This window comes from Oncorhynchus tshawytscha, linkage group LG10, assembly GCF_018296145.1.
Source record: "Oncorhynchus tshawytscha isolate Ot180627B linkage group LG10, Otsh_v2.0, whole genome shotgun sequence".
Taxonomy (NCBI): Eukaryota; Metazoa; Chordata; class Actinopteri; order Salmoniformes; family Salmonidae; genus Oncorhynchus; species Oncorhynchus tshawytscha.
The window spans coordinates 16,810,255-16,833,745 of record NC_056438.1 but is presented as its reverse complement, the minus strand read 5'-3'; the positions used below and the strand labels follow the sequence as shown (position 1 = coordinate 16,833,745).

The 23,491-nt window shown below is 40.7% G+C and overlaps 3 protein-coding genes across 20 annotated transcripts in view; 1 reads left to right on the top strand and 2 right to left on the bottom strand.

Annotated features, from left to right (window-relative positions):
• Positions 1-23,491, bottom strand: part of LOC112259872 (Fc receptor-like protein 5) — a 237,826-nt gene that overhangs the window by 125,363 nt on the left and 88,972 nt on the right. The window lies entirely within an intron of this gene.
• The window catches only part of LOC112260979 (basement membrane-specific heparan sulfate proteoglycan core protein), a 203,310-nt gene that overhangs the window by 127,688 nt on the left and 52,131 nt on the right, over positions 1-23,491 (bottom strand). The window lies entirely within an intron of this gene.
• The window catches only part of LOC112259876 (asialoglycoprotein receptor 1), a 39,959-nt gene that overhangs the window by 9,433 nt on the left and 7,035 nt on the right, over positions 1-23,491 (top strand). For 2 of the 4 annotated variants that reach the window (XM_042328239.1, XM_024434559.2), the window contains 7 exons: positions 1,560-1,706; positions 2,821-2,889; positions 3,174-3,236; positions 5,783-5,866; positions 8,084-8,253; positions 8,549-8,676; positions 10,407-12,916. In XM_042328239.1, coding sequence (XP_042184173.1) covers positions 1,560-1,706; positions 2,821-2,889; positions 3,174-3,236; positions 5,783-5,866; positions 8,084-8,253; positions 8,549-8,676; positions 10,407-10,602 — 857 coding nt within the window. In that variant the 3' untranslated portion in view covers positions 10,603-12,916. Of the gene's footprint in view, positions 1-1,559; positions 1,707-2,820; positions 2,890-3,173; positions 3,237-5,782; positions 5,867-8,083; positions 8,254-8,548; positions 8,677-10,406; positions 12,917-13,963; positions 17,414-23,491 lie in introns of those variants that run through there. The other 2 variants (XM_042328240.1, XM_024434560.2) reach the window with 2 other exon arrangements.

Sequence of the window (23,491 nt, the reverse complement as noted above, 5' to 3'; positions counted from 1 at the left end):
CTTTTCTTTAATGAATATATTGAAAACGTTTATGTTGTGAAACTGCAAAATACAGAAAATAATATACTTTAGTATTCAATTCACACCGACATACTGTAGCTGTACATTAAACATTTGAAGTTGCATAAATACAAAGCACGCGCTAAGGTACCATGCATCTGGCATGATGCCAAACCACATAGCTAATTGTTACTCATATGGTAATTGGCTCCTTTCATTACTCTAATAATGTACAACCATCTATGTAGAATAACAAAGCATATTACACTAGAAACAGTAACAAACTACAGTATTGTATATTTTACAATTCGTTTGCATGACGCACGAGCAAAGGAATACAGCTAACGACATACATTAAAGGCATTGCAATTTGTGAGTAAATGCAACCAACATTGATATGTAAAGCAACTCTATCAATAACAAGATTATCATCATTAGCTAAATGCTTGAATCGAATTTACAAACAAATATTTTCCAAGGCTGAAGCGTGACATGAAATAACTACATTGAAAGACCTGCACCGTAGCGTTGTTTGTAGCTGCTTCTATGCGTGCAGAACAAATTCTCTACTTCCTGTTTGCGTAGTCTTTCTAAGTACCAGAAAGCTCCACTAGGGGGCGAATAACACCATGGAACACAATGAAAATACATTTTAACCATTGTACTAAAATAATCTGTTACCTTCTAACAGGATGGCAGCACAGTGAGACTGGTAAAATAAATTGTAAAATAAATTGCCTACATTTCTACAAATATTAATACCTAATTATGGAAATTAAGAAACAGGATTTTTAAAGCATATATACTGTTTAAATGGGGGATACAATCTTCCCAGCTCTGCAGATTCTGCTGTGAGGATTCAGAAACGTTGTGAAATAGCACAGTTACAAATAGAAATCCAACTGGATGGACATCAGAACTAGAGGAAGGACTAAAAACAAACCAAATGTACCTATTGTAAAATAGATTGTGTCTGTAAAATGTGTATAAGATGTAAAAACTGAAGGTAGAAGCCTAAGTATTATTATTTAGTTTACTCCAATTGGGGGACGGGTGGTAGGGTTTGTGGGGAATAATAAAGGTATATTCTAAAAAAAAGTGTGTCTATATATATATATATATATATATATAATATATATACCCCCAAAAATATTTGGGATTGGAAATGATGCAGACAATTACATTGATAGACGCAACAATCTTTCCACAATATTAAACCCCTGGTTCCACAGGAAGAGGGTACTAGGATAATAAACCCTTATTTCTCCCTTCAGGGGATCTGACCTGACCTGACCTCAACCCCTACTTTGCCTAATCCACAGATGTCCATCCGCTTCCCCTATAGCAATCCTGTGATCTCCTCCCATCCACCCAACACATTCCAAAGCCATCTGTCTTTCTAGAGACTCACCACCACCTGACATAAAATCCAGTCTCTTCCATTTCTTATTCACTATGCGTCTGATCTATCATGTCTTTAATATCTCAATGTTCAAAGTTTACCCCGAATATAACAAACCTTATGACCTTTTAATCTCTGACACTCACTCCTTTTACAGGAAGGGACCCTGGCAATAGTGACCCCACTCCCCCAGTGGGGTCAAAGGCTACAATCCCTAATGGAGGGTCTGGAAGAGTTCCCGTGGCGACCCTGGTGTGTCTCTGTGTTCTACTGCTCGGCTTGGCTATCACTCTGGGAGTCCTCTGTGAGTATAGAAACATTTCACTGAACCCTGACCCTTTTACACTACTGAACCCTTTTACATTACTGAACCCTTTTACATTACTGAACCCTTTTACACTACTGAACCGAGCTGGACTAGTTATGCATCCACTGGAACTCTGCTGATTCCAAGAACACAGGATGAGATGTTACTATCCTTTGTGGAAGCACTTCCAAGAGTTCATGAACAGTGAGCCTGGTGAAATTTGGGGAGCGCATCGTCAGTAGTGTACCTTTGGTTCCTAGGGTGTTTCAGCCTTTCACACTATACACCCTCTCCAAAGGCGGCTAGCGACAGGGTGATCAATCCTACGCTTGCGTCCCATTCCCAATTAGTCATAGGAGTTGCCTTGTTGTTGATAGCCAACATCCCATGGGACTATGCATGGCAGGGGCATCCTCCTCCCTGAGTCAAGCATTGTTGACCGCATACCTCCTGGCCCTCTCACTTCTGGGCCCAGCTGGGGTCTTTCCTCTTCATCCAGAGCCACTGACTGCTGCCTTCTGCCGCCTCCGATACAGCTTTGATTGCCGAACGCTGGCTCTGGTCCTTAATTCCAAGGTCTCTAAGCAGTCTGGTTGTAGATGTTGCCACAAAACCTCTGCAGCCCACCTCCACTGGTCGGACTTCTGTGTTCCAGCCATGATGCCGTGCTTCGCCATCATTTTACTGAACCCTGACCCTTTTACACCACTGAACGCTTTTACACCACTGAACGCTTTTACACCACTGAACGCTTTTACACCACTGAACCCTTTAACATTACTGAACCCTTTAACATTACTGAACCCTTTAACATTACTGAACCCTTTAACATTACTGAACCCTTTTACATTACTGAACCCTTTAACATTACTGAACCCTTTTACACTACTGAACCCTTTTACATTACTGAACCCTTTTACACTACTGAACCCTTTTACATTACTGAACCCTTTTACACTACTGAACCGAGCTGGACTAGTTATGCATCCACCATAGTTGCTGGCCTGGAACTCTGCTGAAAATTATAATGTGCAAAGAAAATATCCAAGATAGTGACAAACACAACAGAAAAACCACAACCATCCATCTTGTCTTATTGTCTCTGTTCCAGATGCTTCCAACATGACTAGTCTTCAAGCTGAGGGGGCTCGCTTTGCCCAGATGAAAGGGAATCTAACAGGTGAGAATATCAATAATCCAGAGGTCTTTACCATGATCAAACCCTTATAAAAATATTGCAGAGAATCCGTCATATAGATCATTAAGATGCAGTTTGCCTATGGGGGACTGGCTCAGATGAAAATACTGCAGTTTCACTGTAATAGATAAATAAAATATTGGTTCATTTTAATAGGACTATGGTTAGATAATAGGTCATTCTAGCTTGATTTACTTACTTACTTTATGGTTAGATATGTAAATAAATTCATGTTATTCCTCCATATGATTTGCTTTTAATAACAGGGAAACTGCGTGAACTGCAAGACAGCTATAAGAGACTACAGAATGAGACCCACATCATAACAGGTAGGTAGTCTAGAACAGGACTCAACTGACATGGGACTGATTGGCTGCTGTACTCCTATTCATATCAGAATATTGTCATAACATGTCTGTAATTATTGAGGTATTTTGAAAGGCTGGTCATGACACACATCAACACCATCATCCCATACAGCCTAGACCCTCTCCAATTCACAAAAACTGCAGATCCACAGATGACACAATCTCTAATGCATTTCACACTGCCCTCTCCCACCTTGACAAGAGGTGAAATAACTAGGTGAAACTGCTATACATAGACTACAGCTCAGCGTTCAACACCATAGTCCCCTCCAAGATCATCACCAAGCTAAGGACCCTGGGTCTGAACACCTCTCTCTGCAACTGGATCCTTTACAGGCCGGCCCCAGGTTGTGAGGGTAGGCAACAACACATTCACAACAATGACATTCAACACGTAGGCCCCTCAGGGGTGTGTGCTTAGTCCCCTCATGTACTCCCTGTTCACCGAAGACTGCGTGGCCATGCACGACTCCAACACCATCATCAAGTTTGCTGATGAAACGACGGGGCTAGGCCTGATCACCGAAAGTGACAAGTCAGCAGGGAGGAGGTCGGAGACATGGCAGTGTGGTGCCAGGACAACAACCTCTCCCTCAACATCCGTAAGACCAGTGAGCTGATTGTGGACTATAGGAGAAAGAGGGCAGACAGAGCTGTTGTGGAGTTGATCGAGAGCTCCAAGTTCCTTGGCGTCCACATCGCTAAGGATTTAACATGGTCCACACACCTCAGCACAGTTGTGAGGATGGCAAGGCAGCGCCTCTTCCCCCTCGTGAGTCTGAAAAGATTTTTCATGGTCCCCCGGATCCTCGAAAAGTTCTACAGCTGCACCAGAGAGCATCTTGACTTACTGGATCACCACTTGGCATGGCAAATGCACCACCCTTGACCGCAAAGTGCTAGGGGGTGTTGCGGACAGCCCAGTACATCATTGGGGCGGAGCTCCCTGCCATCCAGGACCTTCATATCATGCGGTCAGAGAATGGCCCCGAAAAATGCCAAAGACTCCAGCCACCCAAGCCATGTTCTCTCTCCTACAATCTAGCAAACGGTACCGGAGCATCGACCATAAGACTGCTAAATAGTCTGACTGCTAAATAATCACTTAATGGTACCCAAAACTATCTGCACTGACTATATCTTGCACTGACCCTACGCACACTCACCAGACTATATATACAACCATATACACACACTCACTCACACATACTACATTGACACTCCACTACACAAAACCCACACACATTCACATATGCTACACACTCACACGCACACGCACACACTTGTGTTCTCATAATTTGCTACTGTTACTCTGTCCTTTATTTAACTCTTATTATGATCTATCCCGATGCCTAGTCACTTTACCCTGCCTTCCTATCTACCTCAAATACCTCTGCACATTGATCTGGTACTGGTACTCCCTGTATATAGCTCCACAGTGATCTGGGACTGGTACACCCTGTATACAGCCTCACGTTGATCTGTTACTGGTACTCCCTGTACAGTATATAGCCTCACATTGATCTGGTACTGGTACTCCTTGTATATAGCCTCACATTGATCTGGTACTGGTACTCCTTGTATACAGCCTCACATTGATCTGGTACTGGTACTCCTTGTATATAGCCTCATATTGATCTGGTACTGGTACTCCCTGTATATAGCCTCACATTGATCTGGTACTGGTACTCCCTGTATATAGCTCCACAGTGATCTGGGACTGGTACTCCCTGTATACAGCCTCACATTGATCTGGTACTGGTACTCCCTGTACAGTATATAGCCTCACATTGTTCTGGTACTGGTACTCCTTGTATATAGCCTCACATTGATCTGGAACTGGTACTCCTTGTATATAGCCTCACATTGATCTGGTACTCCTTGTATATAGCCTCACATTGATCTGGTACTGGTACTCCTTGTATATAGCCTCACATTGATCTGGTACTGGTACTCCCTGTATATAGCCTCACATTGATCTGGTACTGGTACTCCCTGTATATAGCTCCATTTTTGTGTATTTTATTTTATTCTTCTTGTGCTACTATTTAAACTCTGCATTTCAGGGAAGGGCTCCTACAAGCATTTTATGGTAAAGTTTTCACCAGTTGTATTCGGCGCATGTGACAAATAACATTTGATTTCATTTGACAAACTAATGTGAAGTGTTAAATGGGAAGTTTTAACACAAACTTCTCATTTCAATATGCATTTCCATGTTATCAAGATTAGGATTTACACTGCAGTAGTATTGTTCCCCAAAACATGTTGTTTGAATCTTGTATATGTTATTATTGTACTGTATATGAGGAAGGACAGGTTTTTTTTCTTGACCAGGAAAAAGTCCTGACCCTAATGAGTTAGTCATATGAGTTTGGTGAAGTGCCTTGGAAAGTAATTTTGTACTTCAAATGTTGTGTTTGCCATTTACATTTCTTTGTAATATGGCCATAATTCAACAGTAATACACTGTCTTCTAATTTAATGTAAATCTCTTCTGTTCTTAGTCCAGGAAGAGATGTTCTCCTCAGGTCTTCGAGACTGTGAGGCCAACCTAACTAGGGTCAAAGATCTCCTGGCAACCATCCAAGGTCAGTTCAATCATTCCTGTGTACTGTGGTTGTGACTAGATGGATTACAGCTACCGATGAGATTTACACATAAAAATAAGAATGTAATCGTAGAATAGAATGAATCATGGATTCATGGAATAGCATTGAACTACTGCAAGAGTTTCGACTTAGGTTTTGAAGCCAGATGTGACTCAGAGTCAGATCTAATTTTTTGTTGCTATGTGATGGCTAGCTAGAGGCTAGCTAGAGGTTTGAAAGCAATGTGCCGATTGCGGGTGGTCAATAGGTACAGAGTTTTCATTGGAAAAGACCACATTTTGGATGCATTGGCATTTAGCGTGACAAATTGGCTTGGTTTTGTTGTATCTGTGCTATGGCAATTAATTTTATACATTTATGTGCTAATGTCCGGGAAGCTGGTGTTTGGAGGATATATTGGCACTGGTGTTGTTAGGCCTGAGACGAATTTGAGGGCTAGCAAACTTTGCCAATATATCCTCCAAACATTGACTTTGAGGGCATTATCACTTTTATACAACGGGTTACTAACATATTCAAATAATGACAGACACATTTTCATAAAAAACATTATTTTAACTATTATTCATACTATTTCATCCTTCCACAAGATATAGTCTCGACACAAACCTAGGGTTGCTACCCAAGTCGGCTGGCTGTTCGTTATATTGGTTTGGTTGCTAGAGACACTACCCAGTCATTCGGTCGTTCAGTCTTTTTTTCTGTATATATGGAAACACTACCAAGTGTTTCCATAGATACTACCCAGTCAGTCAGTCGTTGGTTCTAAATGATCCATTGCCATACTGGCTGGCAATGTTCTTATCCGTTGCTTGCTAGCAAGCCAATTATGGCTAACTTACAGTCACGTCAAAAAGTGCAGCCAGAATAACAGCAAAGTAGATGCATTTGTATACGTATGTTTAAGCTGTTTTCTAGAGACATGCATTTGGATACATCCATAACAATTAAATAATGAGGCGTGATTTCACCTGGCATAGAAAATGTGCTCACTAGTGTGTTGTTCAGAGGAGCTAGCCAACAACACAGCTAACACAATCACAGCTAACACAATCACAGCTAACACAATCACAGCTAACACAATCACAGCTAACACAATCACAGCTAACACAATCACAGCTAACACAATCACAGCTAACACAATCACAGCTAACACAATCACAGCTAACACAATCACAGCTAACACAATCACAGCTAACACAATCACAGCTAACACAATTTTCAACTGAAGCTGGAAAGACTGCACTGTTTTGTTTTACCTTTTTTCAGTTGACATTTCTTTGTATATATCCATAAAAATTATGCCAGCGGATTCATGATTTCGACAGGCTGAGAAACGTTGCCTGCCTGTCTGTCTTGTCCCGACTCCCGACACTTTCATTACTAAGGGACAGCTGGAGATACCATTTTTTTATTGAAACAATGTTGCAAATGTTGGAGAGACAGACGGCAAGGTTTATAAGAAATCTCAGCTGTTGAAAACAACATTTCAGTCTAAAGGAAATGTGAGATAATGTCTAGATGATTTAGATAGTGGACATCAAGTTTATCAATTGGTTGGCTGGGCTGATGAGACAGTGGATTGAGCAGTTAGATGGAACAGAGTAAATAACCATTTTAACATCATGGATTTAGCCTGTTTTAACTTGTTGAAAAGACACCGGCTGGAATGTGGTTTTAACCAATCAGCATTCAGGATTAGACCCACCCGTTGTATAATGCAGTTTATTTCCTACAGTATCTCCACCAGAATGTGGGAAGGACGATTACATGATAGGATGTATGTTATTACATACCTTATACACTACTGTTTGTGTACCTAGATATTGATTTAGCAACAGTATACTGATATTTCATTAGAAAGAGAAATAATTAATTGTTTGATGCCATTCTATTTAGTCCTTGCAAGCCATTATTATGAGCCATCCTCCCCTCAGCAGCTACCACTGCTTTTGACCAAACAGATCAGCTCTTTTGCTGATAATTGGGCAGAAAATAAGAATTGGGCTGTCTGTGTAAACGCAGAATGTCATTGATTCTCATTCCTGTTATCTCCTTTCTCATTTGGTTAACTCTCCCTTAGCTCACAACTCTTGTGCTCTCTTAAAGGGGCACACACACATTTAATAAGAACATCACAAGATATAAAACTGAAAGTTATCACATTTCAATTATGTTATCTCTTTTCTCTTCTAGGGAATCAGAAGGAATGTAATGCTGATACAAAATCATGTTCTCCTGGCTGGGAGTTCTACAATGGATCATGCTACTACTTCTCTAAAGACAAACTGACCTGGGAACAGAGTCAGTATGCCTGCATCCATGATGGAGGACACCTGGTCATTGTAGAGAGTCAGCAGGAGCAGGTAAGATTGGAGGTGCAGTAATGAATTGCTACATGACTCTCAAATAAAGTGCAGACTTCAGGTTAGGACACGGCTTTGTGTGATAAATAAGCCTACAGATTAAGCAGACTTGCAAATATGGAAATTTACAGTTAGCTGGTGTTCTAAAGTGTTTCCATTCCCATTAAAATTTGAGTTAAAGATCCAGCTGTAGTTTTAATTACCTAGATCTAATATTTGAAAGATATTCTACTGGTGTCTTTCTCTGCAACATCTCAGTCTATTGTTTGACTAACATAAGTTGTCTCCTTCATAGGAGTTTATAATCGAAAGATTTGTGAGAAGCACTGATTTTGGTAACAGCCCCTGGATTGGACTGACAGACAAGAAGCAAGAGGGAGTGTGGGTCTGGATGGACAATACAACTCTTGATGACAGCATCAAGTAAGGCCATACAACATAACACGTACAACACGCACACACACATCTACACACATTTGTACACTCAAGTACACAATAACACATTCCCACGTAACCATAGAATAATAGTCTATATGTGTTTCCTTCTGTGGACACATACAGTAGCTTGCGAAACTATTCACTCCCCTTGTCCTTTTTCCTATTTTGTTGCATTACAACCTGGAATTAAAATATATTTTTGGGGAGTTTGTATCATTTGATTTACACAACATGCCTACCACTTTGAACATGCAAATGATATTTTATTGTGAAACAAACAAGAAGTAACACAGAACACTAAACTTAAGAGTGCATAACTATTCACCCCCCCCACCAAAGTCAATACTTTGTAGAGCCACCTTTTGCAGCAATTAAGGCTTGTGAGGTATGTCTCTATAAACTTGGCACATCTAGCCACTAGGATTTTTGTCCATTCTTCAAGGCAAAACTGCTTCAGCTCCTTCAAATTGGATGGCTTCCGCTGATGTACAGCAATCTTTAAGTCATACCACAGATTCTCAATTGGATTGAGGTCTGGGCTTTGACTGGGCCATTCCAAGACATTAAAATGTTTCCCCTTACACCACTCGAGAGTTGCTTTAGCAGTGTGCTTAGGGTCATTGTCCTGCTGGAAGGTGAACTTCCAGTCTCAAATCTCTGGAAGACTGAAACAGGTTTCCCTCAATTTCCCTGTATTTAGCGCCATCCATCATTCCTTCAATTCTGGCCAGTTTCCCTGTCCCTGCAGATGAAAAAAGATGGTGTTCTCTGGGTGATGCGAGGTGTTGTGTTTGTCCCAGACATAGCGTTTTCCTTAATTGCCAAAAAGCAACATTTTTGTCTCATCTGACCACAGTTCATTCTTCCATATGTTTGGGGAGTCTCCCACATGCCTTTTGGTGAACACCAAACGTGTTTGCTTATTTATTTCTTTAAGCAATGGCTTTTTTCTGACCACTCTTCCGTAAAGCCCAGGTCTGTGGAGTATACAGCTTAAAGTGGTCCTATGGAGAGATACTCCAATCTCCGCTGTGGAGCATTGCAGCTCCTTCAGGGTTATCTTTGGTCTCTTTGTTGCCTCTCTGATTAATGCCTGGTCCGTGAGTTTTGGTGGGCAGCCCTTTCTTGGCAGGTTTGTTGTTGTGCCATATTCTTTCCATTTTTTAATAATGGATTTAATGGTGCTCCGTGAGATGTTCAAAGTTTCAGATGTTTTTTTATAACCCAACCCTGATCTGTAGTTCTCCACAACTTTGTCCCTGACCTGTTTAGAGAGCTCAATGGTCTTCAAGGTGCTGCTTGCTTGGTGGTGCCACTTGCTTAGTGGTGTTGCAGACTCTGGGACTCTTTCAGAACAGGTTTACATATATATACTGAGACCATGTGACACTTAGATTGCACACAGGTGGACTTTATTTAACTAGTTATGTGACTTCTGAACGTAATTGATTGCACCAGATCTTATTTAGGGGCTTCATAGCAAAGGGGGTGAATACATATGCATGCACCGCTTTTCCAGGTTTTTTAAAAATGTTTTTTATTTTTTTTATAAATATTTGTTAGAAAATTGGACTATTTTGTGTATGTCCATTACATGAAATCCAAATAGAAATCTATTTAAATGACAACAAAATAGGAAAAACGCCAAGGCGGATGAATACTTTTGCAAGGCACTGTACAGTATGGAGTAATGGTGTCCCTCCTCCCTGTTGTAGGTTCTGGGACCCAAACACTGAAACATTTTCAAACCGTCCAGAACCAAATGACTGGGCGCCAGGTGAAGACTGTGCCCGAATGGGTCAAACATGTTCCAGTCGGATCAAATGTTGGTTTGACTTTTTATGTGACCAACCATGTCGGAGAATCTGTGAGAGTCGTGCAGCCTGTGAGAGACCTGCAGCCACTTCATAGTGCTGCCAAATGGAATGTATTGAATTAGTAACCAGCACAAGGTACTGCATTGTAGGGCAGTATAAAGGACCAGTTTCCCAGACACAGATTAAACCTAGTCCTGGACTAAGAAGCATATTCAATAGAGATTCTCCATTCAGTGTTTCTTAGTCCAGGACTAGGGATTAATATGTGTCCAGGAAACCGATCTGTAATGTCTAATTTGGATTCATGGAGAGTACTAACCATACAATGAATATACCAACGCAGAACAGTGCAAACTGACCCTAACCAGAATAGAAAGCGGAGTGAGAGACCCCAGTGCACAACTGAGAAAGTGGACAAGTACATTAGTGTCTAGTTTGAGAAACAGACGCTTCACAAGTCCTCAACTCGCCTACCATTAAGTGCTAAGTTATTCAGTTATATTCAGATATTCAGGAGTAACATTAAAACAGAATAATATGCCCCACCAACATTAGACAATTATACAGAAAACACTCAAATTGCTGAATCCAGTAAATGAAATCAATGATGACCGAATAGTCAGATTAACTGATAACTAAAATAGCAGTGCAGATGTCATTATTTTGCAAAGTGCGTAGATGTATAGGTAATTCATCTGTGGGGGACATCTGAGAATGCGACTGTACAGACTTGTTAGTGCAGCAGAAAGATCAAAGTACCCCAAATTTAGAGGTTGTGAGTTTCAAATCCCAGGCGGGGTCATATTGAAGTGATCATGTCAAATGTACAGCATATAATTTACCTTACCTACTACACCATTTAATTACATCCCTTGCAAAAAAGACTCATGTGAAATGTGCGATTTCACATGAAAATCACATGTGAAATAGTTGTTTTCACATGTTAAGCTGACATTTTCACATCTTGAACCCATATGTTCACATGTATTAAATTCACGTTAACACTACCTTTTCACAAAAATCACGGTTCCACCTAACGTGAAAATAGAATTGCATTTTCACACTTGAAAAAAGAATCACATTTGAAAATCAAAATATGCTGTTTTAGTTGTGAAAATGTTTTCACATGTGGTTTCATGGTATCACATTGAAATGTTGTATCCACATGTTGTCACATTTATTTCACGAGATCATGTTTTCACATGCTAAAATAGTTTCACATGTGAAAGCGACATGTGATAACATTAAACTACACATGTTGTGACATGCCAGCAGCATACCACCCTTCATCACACTGCTGGCTTGCCTCTGAAGCTGAGCAGGGTCGGGCCTGGTCTGTCTCTGGATGGGAGACTGCTGGAAATGGTGTTGGAGTGTCAGTAGGAGCCACTCTTCCCTCTGGTCTAAGGAGATACCAGGGCAGTCTAGGTGACAATTCCCTGCTTAGGGTGCTGTCTTTTTGATAGGAAGTTAAACAGGTGTCCTGACTCTCTGTGGTTATTAAAAATCCCATGGCACCTATTGTAAGACACATTGTTGCATTACAGTCTGAATTTCAAATGGATTCAATTGAGATGCTTTGTCACTTTGTCACTGGCCTAAACACAATACCCCATAATGTAAAATGGAATTATGTTTTTCAAAATGTTTACAAATGAATATAAAATGGAAAGCAGACATTTATTGAGTCAACCCCTTTGTTATGGCAAGCTTAATAAGTTCAGGAGTGAATTGTGTTTAACAAGTCACGTAATAAATTGCATGGACTCACTCTGTGTGCAATGATAGTTTTTAACATGATTTGTGAATGACTACCTCATCTCTGTACCCCGATAAACAATTATCTCCAAGGTCCCTCAATTGAGAAGTGAATTTCAAACACAGATTCCACCCGAAAGACCAGGTTTCCAATGCCTCTCAAAGATGGGCACCCATTGGTAGGCAAAATAAAAAGAAGCAGACTTGAGTATCTGTTTGAGCTTGGTGAAGTTGGTAACTACACCTTGGATGGTGTATCAATACTCCCAGTCACTAGAATGATACAGGTGTCTGTCACGACTCCTACCAAAGGTGGCTCCTCTTCCTGTTCGGGCGGTGCTCGGCAGTCGTCGTCACCGGTCTACTCGCTGCCACCGATCCCTTTCCCCTTTTCTGTTGGTTTTGTCTAATTAGTTACACCTGTTTCTTGTTTACGTTTAGTTGGGCTATTTAAGCTGGTCGGCCCGCCTGCTCTTTGTGCGGGCTTATTTTTCCCACTGTGATTGTGTGGTAGTGTATTGGTAGCGTGTTTTGTTTTGGGGTTTTCCCTCTGGACTTGTTAGGTCCTGGTTTTGGGTATCTTGTTTGTTGCGCCCGTGAGTTTTGGCGTGCATGATTTTCCCCATGCCTAAATAAAGCACTACTCAGTACTTTCTGCATCCTGCACCTGACTCCGCACCCACTACGCTTATGTGTGTCACAGTGTCCTTCCTCACTAACTGCCGGAGAGGAAGGAAACTTCTCAGGGATTTCACCATGAGGCCAATGGAGACTTTTTAAAACAGTTGGAGTTAAATGGCTGTGATACGAGAGAACTGAGGGTCGATCAACAACATTGTAGTTATTACTCCACAATACTAACCTAATTGACAGAGTGAAAAGAAGGAAGCTTGTACAGAATACAAATATTCCAAAACATGCATCCTCTTTGCAACAACGCACTGAAGTATCGCAAAGCAATACACTTTTTGTACTGAATACAGAGTGTTATGGTTGAAGCAAATACAATACAATAATAATGAGTTCCACTCCTCATATTTTCAAGTGGTGACAGCATCATGTTATGGGTATGCTTGCAATCGAGGACTGGGGATTTTTTCAGGATAAAAAAAGAAACAGAGCTAAGCACAGACAAAATCCTAGAGAGAACCTGGTTGTCTGCTTTCCACCAGACACTGGGAGAGAAATTCACCTTCCAGCAGGACAAAACCTAAAACACATGGCAAAATCTACAATGGAGTTGCTTACCACGAAGATAGTCAATGTTCTTGAGTGGCAGATATACAGTTTTGACTTAACTCTACTGAAAATAAATGGCAAGACCTGAAAATGGTTGTCTAGCAATGATCAACAAACAATTTGGCAGAGCTTGAATCATTTAAAAAATAATAATGGGCAAATATTGCACAGTCCAGGTGTGGAAAGCTCTTAGAGACTTACCCAGAAAAACTCACAGCAAAGTTGATTCTATAAAGTAATGACTCAGGGGTGTGAATGCTTTTCATTTTCAATACATTTGCAAACATTTCTAAAAACGTTTTCACTTTGTCATTATGGGCATTGTGTGTAGATGGATGAGAAAAATACATATTTTAATACACCTTGAATTCAGGCTGTAAACACAACAAAATGTGGAATTATTCAAGGGGTATGAATACTTTCTGAAGGCACTCTCTCCTCACCTCTCCACCTAATAGCTGATGTGTGGTGAGAGTTCTGACACAGAAATGGTTGTCTTGCATCATCCAGGTGGGTGCAACACATTGCTGGTGGATGAGGTGAGTTTCCCCCTACTATGTAAAGCGCTTTGAGTACCTCAGTTGGTAGAAAAGCACTAAATGAACACAAAACATAACATAAAATATACTGTTATACTGTTAGTATGTTAACAATGTCAGTGTAAACAAACAATGTACATGAATGAATTCCCCTAGCAACATTCCTCAGCTGTATACCACAAGTGGCAGGGTGGCCGTTTTGTGGTAGTGTCAATTACAGACTGCAGCTTTAAATGGTCCCTGATTTACCATGTCCTGCAATCCCACTTTAGTACCATTTACTAATAATCATATGCCCTGTTTAATCAATTAAGGATAAAACACACAAACACAAACTTTCATAATTTATATTATTGTCTTATTCCTTTTATCCATCAAAGGTTTAGTAAATCAGGTAATTAGTGTTCATACACAAACACACTCACTCAGTACTTACAGAGTAACACACAGATCAAGGTGGGCTCCATTCTGTCCTGACGATGATCTCTGAACTACAGTTCTTCTGACAAACCCCTCTACTTTACTACGGGAATAAATATCACTGATTTACAAAAATATTGGAACAAAGTTGTCTAATGAAGCCAAACAATTTAGAATCCTCCAATCCTGTAGCCTACTCCCGACCGTCACGTTGTTCCACACCTTCCGAACGGAAACCCAGAGGGTTTAAATTGTATTTTTCTCTGAATAGAAACACCATAATATTAATCAAATGAATTAAGCCACATTTCTTAAAATCAATCCCATATACTATATTATTACAAATAAGGTTTTAAATTCTCCGGTAATGCCAATATGGAATACTATCAAATGCTTCTCAAAGATGCCCTCTGGTGGTCAAACTAGTGTAACCGGTGTGAAATTGCTAGCCAGTTAGCGGGGTGCGCGCTAATAGTGCTTCAATCAGTGACCTCATTCGCTCTGAGACCTTGAACTAGTTGTTTCTTTTGTGGAGAGATGGGTAACGATGCTTCGATGCTTCGTTGGAGGAAGTTGTTGATGTGTGCAGAGCGTCCCTGGTTCAAGCCCAGCGAGGAGAGGGAAGGAAGCTACACTGTTACATTAGCATTAATTAACAGATAAAATGGCTGACAAATAGTCAACGTTCCACAGAATGCTGCAGCAACCCGCAAGGTGTGCCGTAGTATGACACAACCTTTAAAGGAGGAACCACTATATCTATCTCTGGCTATACCAGACAAAGCCATGGCAAATTGGTTTTCCAGAACTGCAGCCACATATTTGAGCTATTTTCCACAGGTCAAACGCTTTTGCTTTTAGCCATAATTGACTGCCAAATCTCTGTAGTTCCTCCACATAAGCAGCTGGAAGTGACAGATACGTTTTATAGTTATATTTGTAAACATGAATTGTCTGCGTATTAATAATTAGACATACAGTATGTATAAAAAGAATAAACATTATTACATACTAGGTAGGTTGTTGCTTGATTGATTTATTCATTGAATGATTGGTTTATGTATTTACTTATTGATTGGTCAATTTGATTGATTGGATGGGTTTCCCATTTTCAATTCAGCTGTTTTGTTTACACATTTCCAGCATGTACAGTGCTACTGTATTCATCTGCATGTTTTCACATTCATTTACAGAAAATAAGACAGTATGCAAAACGCTCTACCGCTAAAGGGGAAATCTGCTGTTCAAATAATAATAATGCGGGCACCCTGCCGCCATTTTGTTTTTACAATTGCAATGTTTACAAACAATGGAGTTAAACAAGCATATGTTGTATTCTACATGAATCAATAGTTATATACCACTCATTTAAAAGTATGTAGCAATCGCAAATTGCCACTTCAAATATGGATGAAATTAGACCAAAACAAAATAAACAATAAATTACCATAATTATCTCTTCTTTGTAACTTCCCCTGTGTTTGCTGTTCAGTATCTGAGTCTATGGGTCAAGTCTTAGTCAATGTAACATCAGGGGTCTTTGAGAGGGATGCAGGGGTAGTTTAGTAGGGTAGTTTATCTCCTTTTGTGCAGTACACCGTGTCTGGTTTCTTTAGATTATTCCCTTTGCCCACTGGGTGGCGCTGTGCTGCAGTTTGTATCTGTAGGGTGCTGTAGAATGTCTCTGCCTGTGGGGGGGACTGTGGTTCTATCCTCTCTTCTGGTGAAGTGTACTCCTTGTCCCCTGGATGCCCCTCTTCTCCTTCTGCTGATGCTGGTACTGCTCCTGGTCTGCCTGCAGTAACGTAGATGGATGTCACCTCAGATCCAGGGGTGTTCTGTGGTTCTGGTCTTCCTGGTATAGCGTTCACTGGGTTTTCAACTTCTGGAACAACGGCCTGTTAGGAGATGGGTAATCATAACAAGCAAATGGTCATTATTTAAAATGTTTAAAATTCTAAGAGTCTAAAAGTTTGGGCGGTGGGGGAATTGCTTTAACATGGTCATAACATGCATCATTTACAGGAGCTATTTGATTTGGATTTTTAGGACCCGTTTAGGTATCAAAAACAAATATTTATACATGTTATGATAAATTATTGAATTTGGTCTTTAGTCCCAATTCCCATAGAAACGCATTGAAAAGCACATTCATAAACAGGAGTAAGGTTTTGAAGTGACTGTCATTTATCTAGGAGATACAAGAGATCTTGTACACATTTCACTCCTTTTTTTGGGGTAGGCACAAATTGAGATGCAGCCTGTGCAACAAAAAAAAACATATCTCTAGCTTTGACAGATTTTGATGTGGATATTATTATTATGTTACTTACTTTTATGCACCGGTATGTCAATAGACTCTACGGTTGTTTACACAGATTAATGATGTAGAGGGAACCTTCAGTGACAGTTTTTCTTTAGGGGATCGGTGTCTTCTGGTTGATATGATGCATCCTACACCAACTAAGAATAATCCACCAGTAACAATGCCCACAATGATGCCAACTAGTGATGCTGCAGCGATCCCCTTCTTCTCACCAATACCTGAGATGTCACACCCATACATATAACACACATATACACACAAAAACAGCATTATCCACATTTTTGCTGGAGAAGAATATAACTGCAATGATAAAACTTAGTTGATTTAAAAAAAATAATGATAGAGGAATTCACAGAAAGCGGAAGTTAGTAAATTAGACTGACAATGAGACACCATGCGTTGTGATTTGGTCTCTGCATTGATGTGATTGTTGACAATACACTGGATAAATCCATTACAACTGGAGACGGTGACCTCACAGAGTGACAGAGAATCTTGGTACAGTGTGTACTGACCTCATCACAGACAGAGAATATCCAGCTTGAACAATTCAGTGTGATGTTACAAAGTCCTGTACTTGTAGTATTTTATTTAGCTTTTATTTAACTAGGCAAGTCAGTTAAGAACCAATTATTTTTACAATGACAGCCTATCAGGGAACAGTGAGTTAACTCAAATCAAATCAAATTTATTTATATAGCCCTTCGTACATCAGCTGATATCTCAAAGTGCTGTACAGAAACCCAGCCTAAAACCCCAAACAGCAAGCAATGCAGGTGTAGAAGCACGGTGGCTAGGAAAAACTCCCTAGAAAGGCCAAAACCTAGGAAGAAGAGGGGGGGGCCGGCCAGGCAGAGACAGCAAGGGCGGTTCGTTGCTCCAGAGCCTTTCCGTTCACCTTCCCACTCCTGGGCCAGATTACACTCAATCATATGACCCACTGAAGAGATGAGTCTTCAGTAAGGACTTAAAGGTTGAGACCGAGTTTGCGTCTCTGACATGGGTAGCCAGACCGTTCCATAAAAATGGAGCTCTATAGGAGAAAGCCCTGCCTCGAGCTGTTTGCTTAGAAATTCTAGGGACAATTAGGAGGCCTGCGTCTTGTGACCGTAGCCTGCATGTAGGTATGTACGGCAGGACCAAATCAGAGAGATAGGTAGGAGCAAGCCCATGTAATGCTTTGTAGGTTAGCAGTAAAACCTTGAAATCAGCCCTTGCTTTGACAGGAAGCCAGTGTAGGGAGGCTAGCACTGGAGTAATATGATCACATTTTTTGGTTCTAGTCAGGATTCTAGCAGCCGTATTTAGCACTAACTGAAGGTTATTTAGCGCTTTATCCGGGTGGCCGGAAAGTAGAGCATTGCAGTAGTCTAACCTAGAAGTGACAAAAGCATGGATTAATTTTTCTGCATAATTTTTGGACAAAGTTTCTGATTTTTGCAATGTTACGTAGATGGAAAAAAGCGGTCCTTGAAATGGTCTTGATATGTTCTTCAAAAGAGAGATCAGGGTCCAGAGTAATGCCGAGGTCCTTCACAGTTTTATTTGAGACGACTGTACAAACATTAAGATTAATTGTCAGATTCAACAGAAGATCTCTTTGTTTCTTGGGACCTAGAACAAGCATCTCTGTTTTGTCCGAGTTCAAAAGTAGAAAGTTTGCAGCCATCCACTTCCTTATGTCTGAAACACATGCTTCTAGCGAGGGCAATTTTGGGGCTTCACCATGTTTCATTGAAATGTACAGCTGTGTGTCATCCGCGTAGCAGTGAAAGTTAACATTATGTTTTCGAATGACATCCCCAAGAGGTAAAATATATAGTGAAAACAATAGTGGTCCTAAAACGAAACCTTGATTAACACCGACATTTACAGTTGATTTGTCAGAGGACAAACCATTCACAGAGACAAACTGATATCTTTCCGACAGATAAGATCTAAACCAGGCCAGAACTTGTCCATGTAGACCAATTTGGGTTTCCAATCTCTCCGAAGGAATGTGGTGATCGATGGTATCAAAAGCAGCACTAAGGTCTAGGAGCACGAAGACAGATGCAGAGCCTCGGTCTGATGCCATTAAAAGGTCTTTTACCACCTTCACAAGTGCAGTCTCAGTGCTATGATGGGGTCTAAAACCAGACTGAAGCATTTCGTATACATTGTTTGTCTTCAGGAAGGCAATGAGTTGCTGCGCAACAGCCTTTTCTAAAAATTTTGAGAGCAATGGAAGATTCGATATAGGCCGATAGTTTTTTATATTTTCTGGGTCAAGGTTTGGCTTTTTCAAGAGAGGCTTTATTACTGCCACTTTTAGTGAGTTTGGTACACATCCGGTGGATAGAGAGCCGTTTATTATGTTCAACATAGGAGGGCCAAGCACAGGAAGCAGCTCTTTCAGTAGTTTAGTTGGAATAGGGTCCAGTATGCAGCTTGAAGGTTTAGAGGCCATGATTATTTTCATCATTGTGTCAAGAGAAATAGTACTAAAACACTTGAACACACTTGAACACACTTGAACACTTGATGAAACACTCTCTTGATCCTAGGTCCTGGCAGAGTTGTGCAGACTCAGGACAACTGAGCTTTGAAGGAATATGCAGATTTAAAGAGGAGTCCGTAATTTGCTTTCTAATAATCATGATCTTTTCCTCAAAGACGTTCATGAATTTATCACTGCTAAAGTGAAAGCCATCCTCTCTTGGGGAATGCTGCTTTTTAGTTAGCTTTGTGACAGTATCAAAAAGGAATTTCGGATTGTTCTTATTTTCCTCAATTAAGTTAGAAAAATAGGATGATCGAGCAGCAGTAAGGGCTCTTCGGTACTGCACGGTACTGTCTTTCCAAGCTAGTCGGAAGACTTCCAGTTTGGTGTGGCGCCATTTCCGTTCCAATTTTCTGGAAGCTTGCTTCAGAGCTCGGGTATTTTCTGTGTACCAGGGAGCTAGTTTCTTATGAGAAATGTTTTTAGTTTTTAGGGGTGCAACTGCATCTAGGGTATTGCGCAAGGTTAAATTGAGTTCCTCAGTTAGGTGGTTAACTGATTTTTGTCCTCTGGCGTCCTTGGGTAGACAGAGGGAATCTGGAAGGACATCAAGGAATCTTTGTGTTGTCTTTGAATTTATAGCACGACTTTTGATGTTCCTTGGTTGGGGTCTGAGCAGTTTATTTGTTGCAATTGCAAACGTAATAAAATGGTGGTCCGATAGTCCAGGATTATGAGGAAAAACATTAAGATCCATAACATTTATTCCATGGGACAAAACTAGGTCCAGAGTATGACTGTGACAGTGAGTGGGACCAGAGACATGTTGGACAAAACCCACTGATTCGGTTTTGTTAACTGCCTTGTTCAGGGGCAGAACGACATATTTTACCTTGGGGATTCGATCTATCATGATTAAATGTAGTTAGTTGTTTCATACATAGAATCTGCTCTATCATGATTAAATGTAGTTAGTTGTTTCATACATAGAATCTGTTCTGTCATGATTAAAAATATGGTCCGTGCACCAATCTTTCCAGAATACTTACATAATTATTATTTAAAAAATACAAGGAATTTACAGGTAACTGGCAAAATAAAGGAACCGCTTGAGTCAATGAGGGGTACAAAGTATATTGAAAGCAGGTGCTTTCACACAAATGCGGTTTCTGAGTTAATTAAGCAATGCTTAGTGTCATGTCGATGACATTGTCCCCATCCACAGGGCACGAGTGGTTCCCGAATGGTTTGATGAGCATGAAAAGGAAGTAAACCATATGCCATGGCTGTCTCAGTTACCAGATCTCAACCCAATTGTCCACTTAAGGGAGATTGTGGAGTGTCGCCTAAGACAGCGTTTTCCACCACCATCAACAAAATACCACAGACACTTAGAATCCATGCCATTGAAGCTGTTCTGGCTAGAGGCCCAATACCCTATTAAGACACTTGATGTTGGTGCTTCCCTTATTTTGCCAGTTATCTGTAGCTACACAGCAGAGCTGTGGAAAAACACAAACGTTAAGGCAAATGCAGTTCATGTTCCATTCTTTACAAAGTACTGTATGACAACCATATCTCTTCAATCACTATATGAAATTAAATGTTGGGGTGTATGGTCAGAACAGTCTCCACTCAAAATAAAACCAGCATGATACAATTGCCTTTCACATGTTATTTTGAGACACATAAAAACTCAAAATATGTCTAAAAATCACAAATAAAGAAATTGGATGAAGCATTAAGAGATGGAGGCTTGATGAAGTGAACAAATATCTACCATCATCTTCAGAGTGTCCAGAGTTGAGGTATGGAGGTGCGGGGTTTTATGACACCTCACGCCCATTGTAAATTATAAGGCAGCATGAATCAAAACATTTTAGCATTCTCCCATTTTTTCCCAAAATGTACCTCCGAATATATGAAAGTGTATTTTTGTAGAGTGTAGAGTGTGTGACACACGTACAACATGTGAAGGAGCAAACATAAATAGAGAGTGAAAGGTTAAAGGGGAAAAGCAGTCAGACTTCACCTTTAGTGGGTACAGCCTGGTAAACATCTGGGGTTTCTTATCGCCCCCTTCAGGGACAGGCCTGTAACTACTCCACATTCCAGTTGTTCACAATATAGACACTAATATGGTCATTGGTCACATAGCAACAGCATAAGCCCTCAGTCTACTGGGTCTGCCATCTTATTCCTTCCTCTCTCTATCTCATCATAATAGTACAGACATGGAACACTTCTGTATGGGTTCATATCAGTAGAAGTCAATCTGAATGTGGTTTACAGAAGACTGAAAGACTGAAAGACTTTCAAAGTAATACAATGATGTGGGGAATCATCACCTTTTATTTGATATATGAGAATTCATACAAAACACAACATACCTTCTACATTTTAAGTTCCATAGTGGAACACTCATCTGGCTCCTATAACAACTACTGGATCCATTTTACAAAATTCATGTTGAAAATGTACAGTGGGGAGAACAAGAAATTGATACACTGCCGATTTTTGCAGGTTTTCCTACTTACAAAGCATGTAGAGGTGTGTAATTTTTATCATAGGTACACTTCAACTGTGAGAGACGGAATCTGAAACAAAAATCCAGAAAATCACATTTTAAGTAATTAATTTGCATTTTATTGCATGACACCTACCAACCAGTAAGAATTCCGGCTCTCACAGACCTGTTAGTTTTTCTTTAAGAAGCCCTCCTGTTCTCCACTCATTACCTGTATTAACTGTACCTGTTTGAACTCGTTACCTGTATAAAAGACACCTGTCCACACACTCAATCAAACCGACTCCAACCTCTCCACAATGGCCAAGACCAGAGAGATGTGTCAGGACATCAGGGATACAATTGTGGACCTGCACAAGGCTGGGATGGGCTACAGGACAATAAGCAATCAGATTGGTGAGAAGGCAACAGCTGTTGGCGCAATTATTAGAAAATGGAAAAAGTTCAAGATGACGGTCAATCACCCTCGGTCTGGGGCTCCATGCAAGATCTCACCTCGTGGGGCATCAATGATCATGAGGAAGGTGAGGGATCAGCCCAGAACTACACGGCAGGACCTGGTCAATGACCTGAAGAGAGCTGGGACCACAGTCTCAAAGAAAACCATTAGTAACACACTACATGGCCATGGATTAAAATCCTGCAGCGCACGCAAGGTCCCCCTGCTCAAGCTAGCACATTTCCAGGCCCGTCGGAAGTTTGCCAATGACCATCTGGATGATCCAGAGGAGGAATGGGAGAAGGTCATGTGGTCTGATGAGACAAAAATAGAGCTTTTTGGTCCAAAATCCACTCGCCGTGTTTGGAGGAAGAAGAAGGATAAGTACAACCCCAAGAACACCATCCCAACTGTGAAGCATGGAGGTGGAAACATCATTCTTTGGGGATGCTTTTCTGCAAAGGGGACAGGACGACTGCATCGTATTGAGGGGAGGATGGATGGGGCCATGTATCGTGAGCTCTTGGCCAACAACCTCCTTCCTTCAGTAAGAGCATTGAAGATGGGTCATGGCTGGGTCTTCCAGCATGACAATGACCCGAAACACACAGCCAGGGCAACTAAGGAGTGGCTCCGTAAGAAGCATCTCAAGGTCCTGGAGTGGCCTAGCCAGTCTCCAGACCTGAACCCAATAGAAAATCTTTGGAGGGAGCTGAAAGTCCGTATTGCCCAGAGACAGCCCCGAAACCTGAAGGATCTGGAGAAGGTCTGTATGGAGGAGTGGGCCAAAATCGCTGCTGCATTGTGTGCAAACCTGGTCAAGAACTACAGGAAACGTATGATCTCTGTAATTGCAAACAAAGGTTTCTGTACCAAATATGAAGTTCTGCTTTTCTGATGTATCAAATACTTATGTTATGCAATAAAATGCAAATTAATTACTTAAATCATACAATGTGATTTTCTGGATTTTTGTTTTAGATTCCGTTTCTCACAGTTGAAGTGTACCTATGATAAAAATTACACACCTCTACATGCTTTGTAAGTAGGAAAAGCTGCAAAATCGGCAGTGTATCAAATACTTGTTCTCCCCACTGTATATCTGCTGGAAAGTATTTTTTGTTTTACAAATTACTTAGCAGACAGTATTTCACAATTAATATAATACAAAAAAAGTTTGTGGATTTTAAAGGTAGACTCAGCGATATGACATTGTCATGCCCTGACCTTAATATTCTTTGTTTTCTTTATTA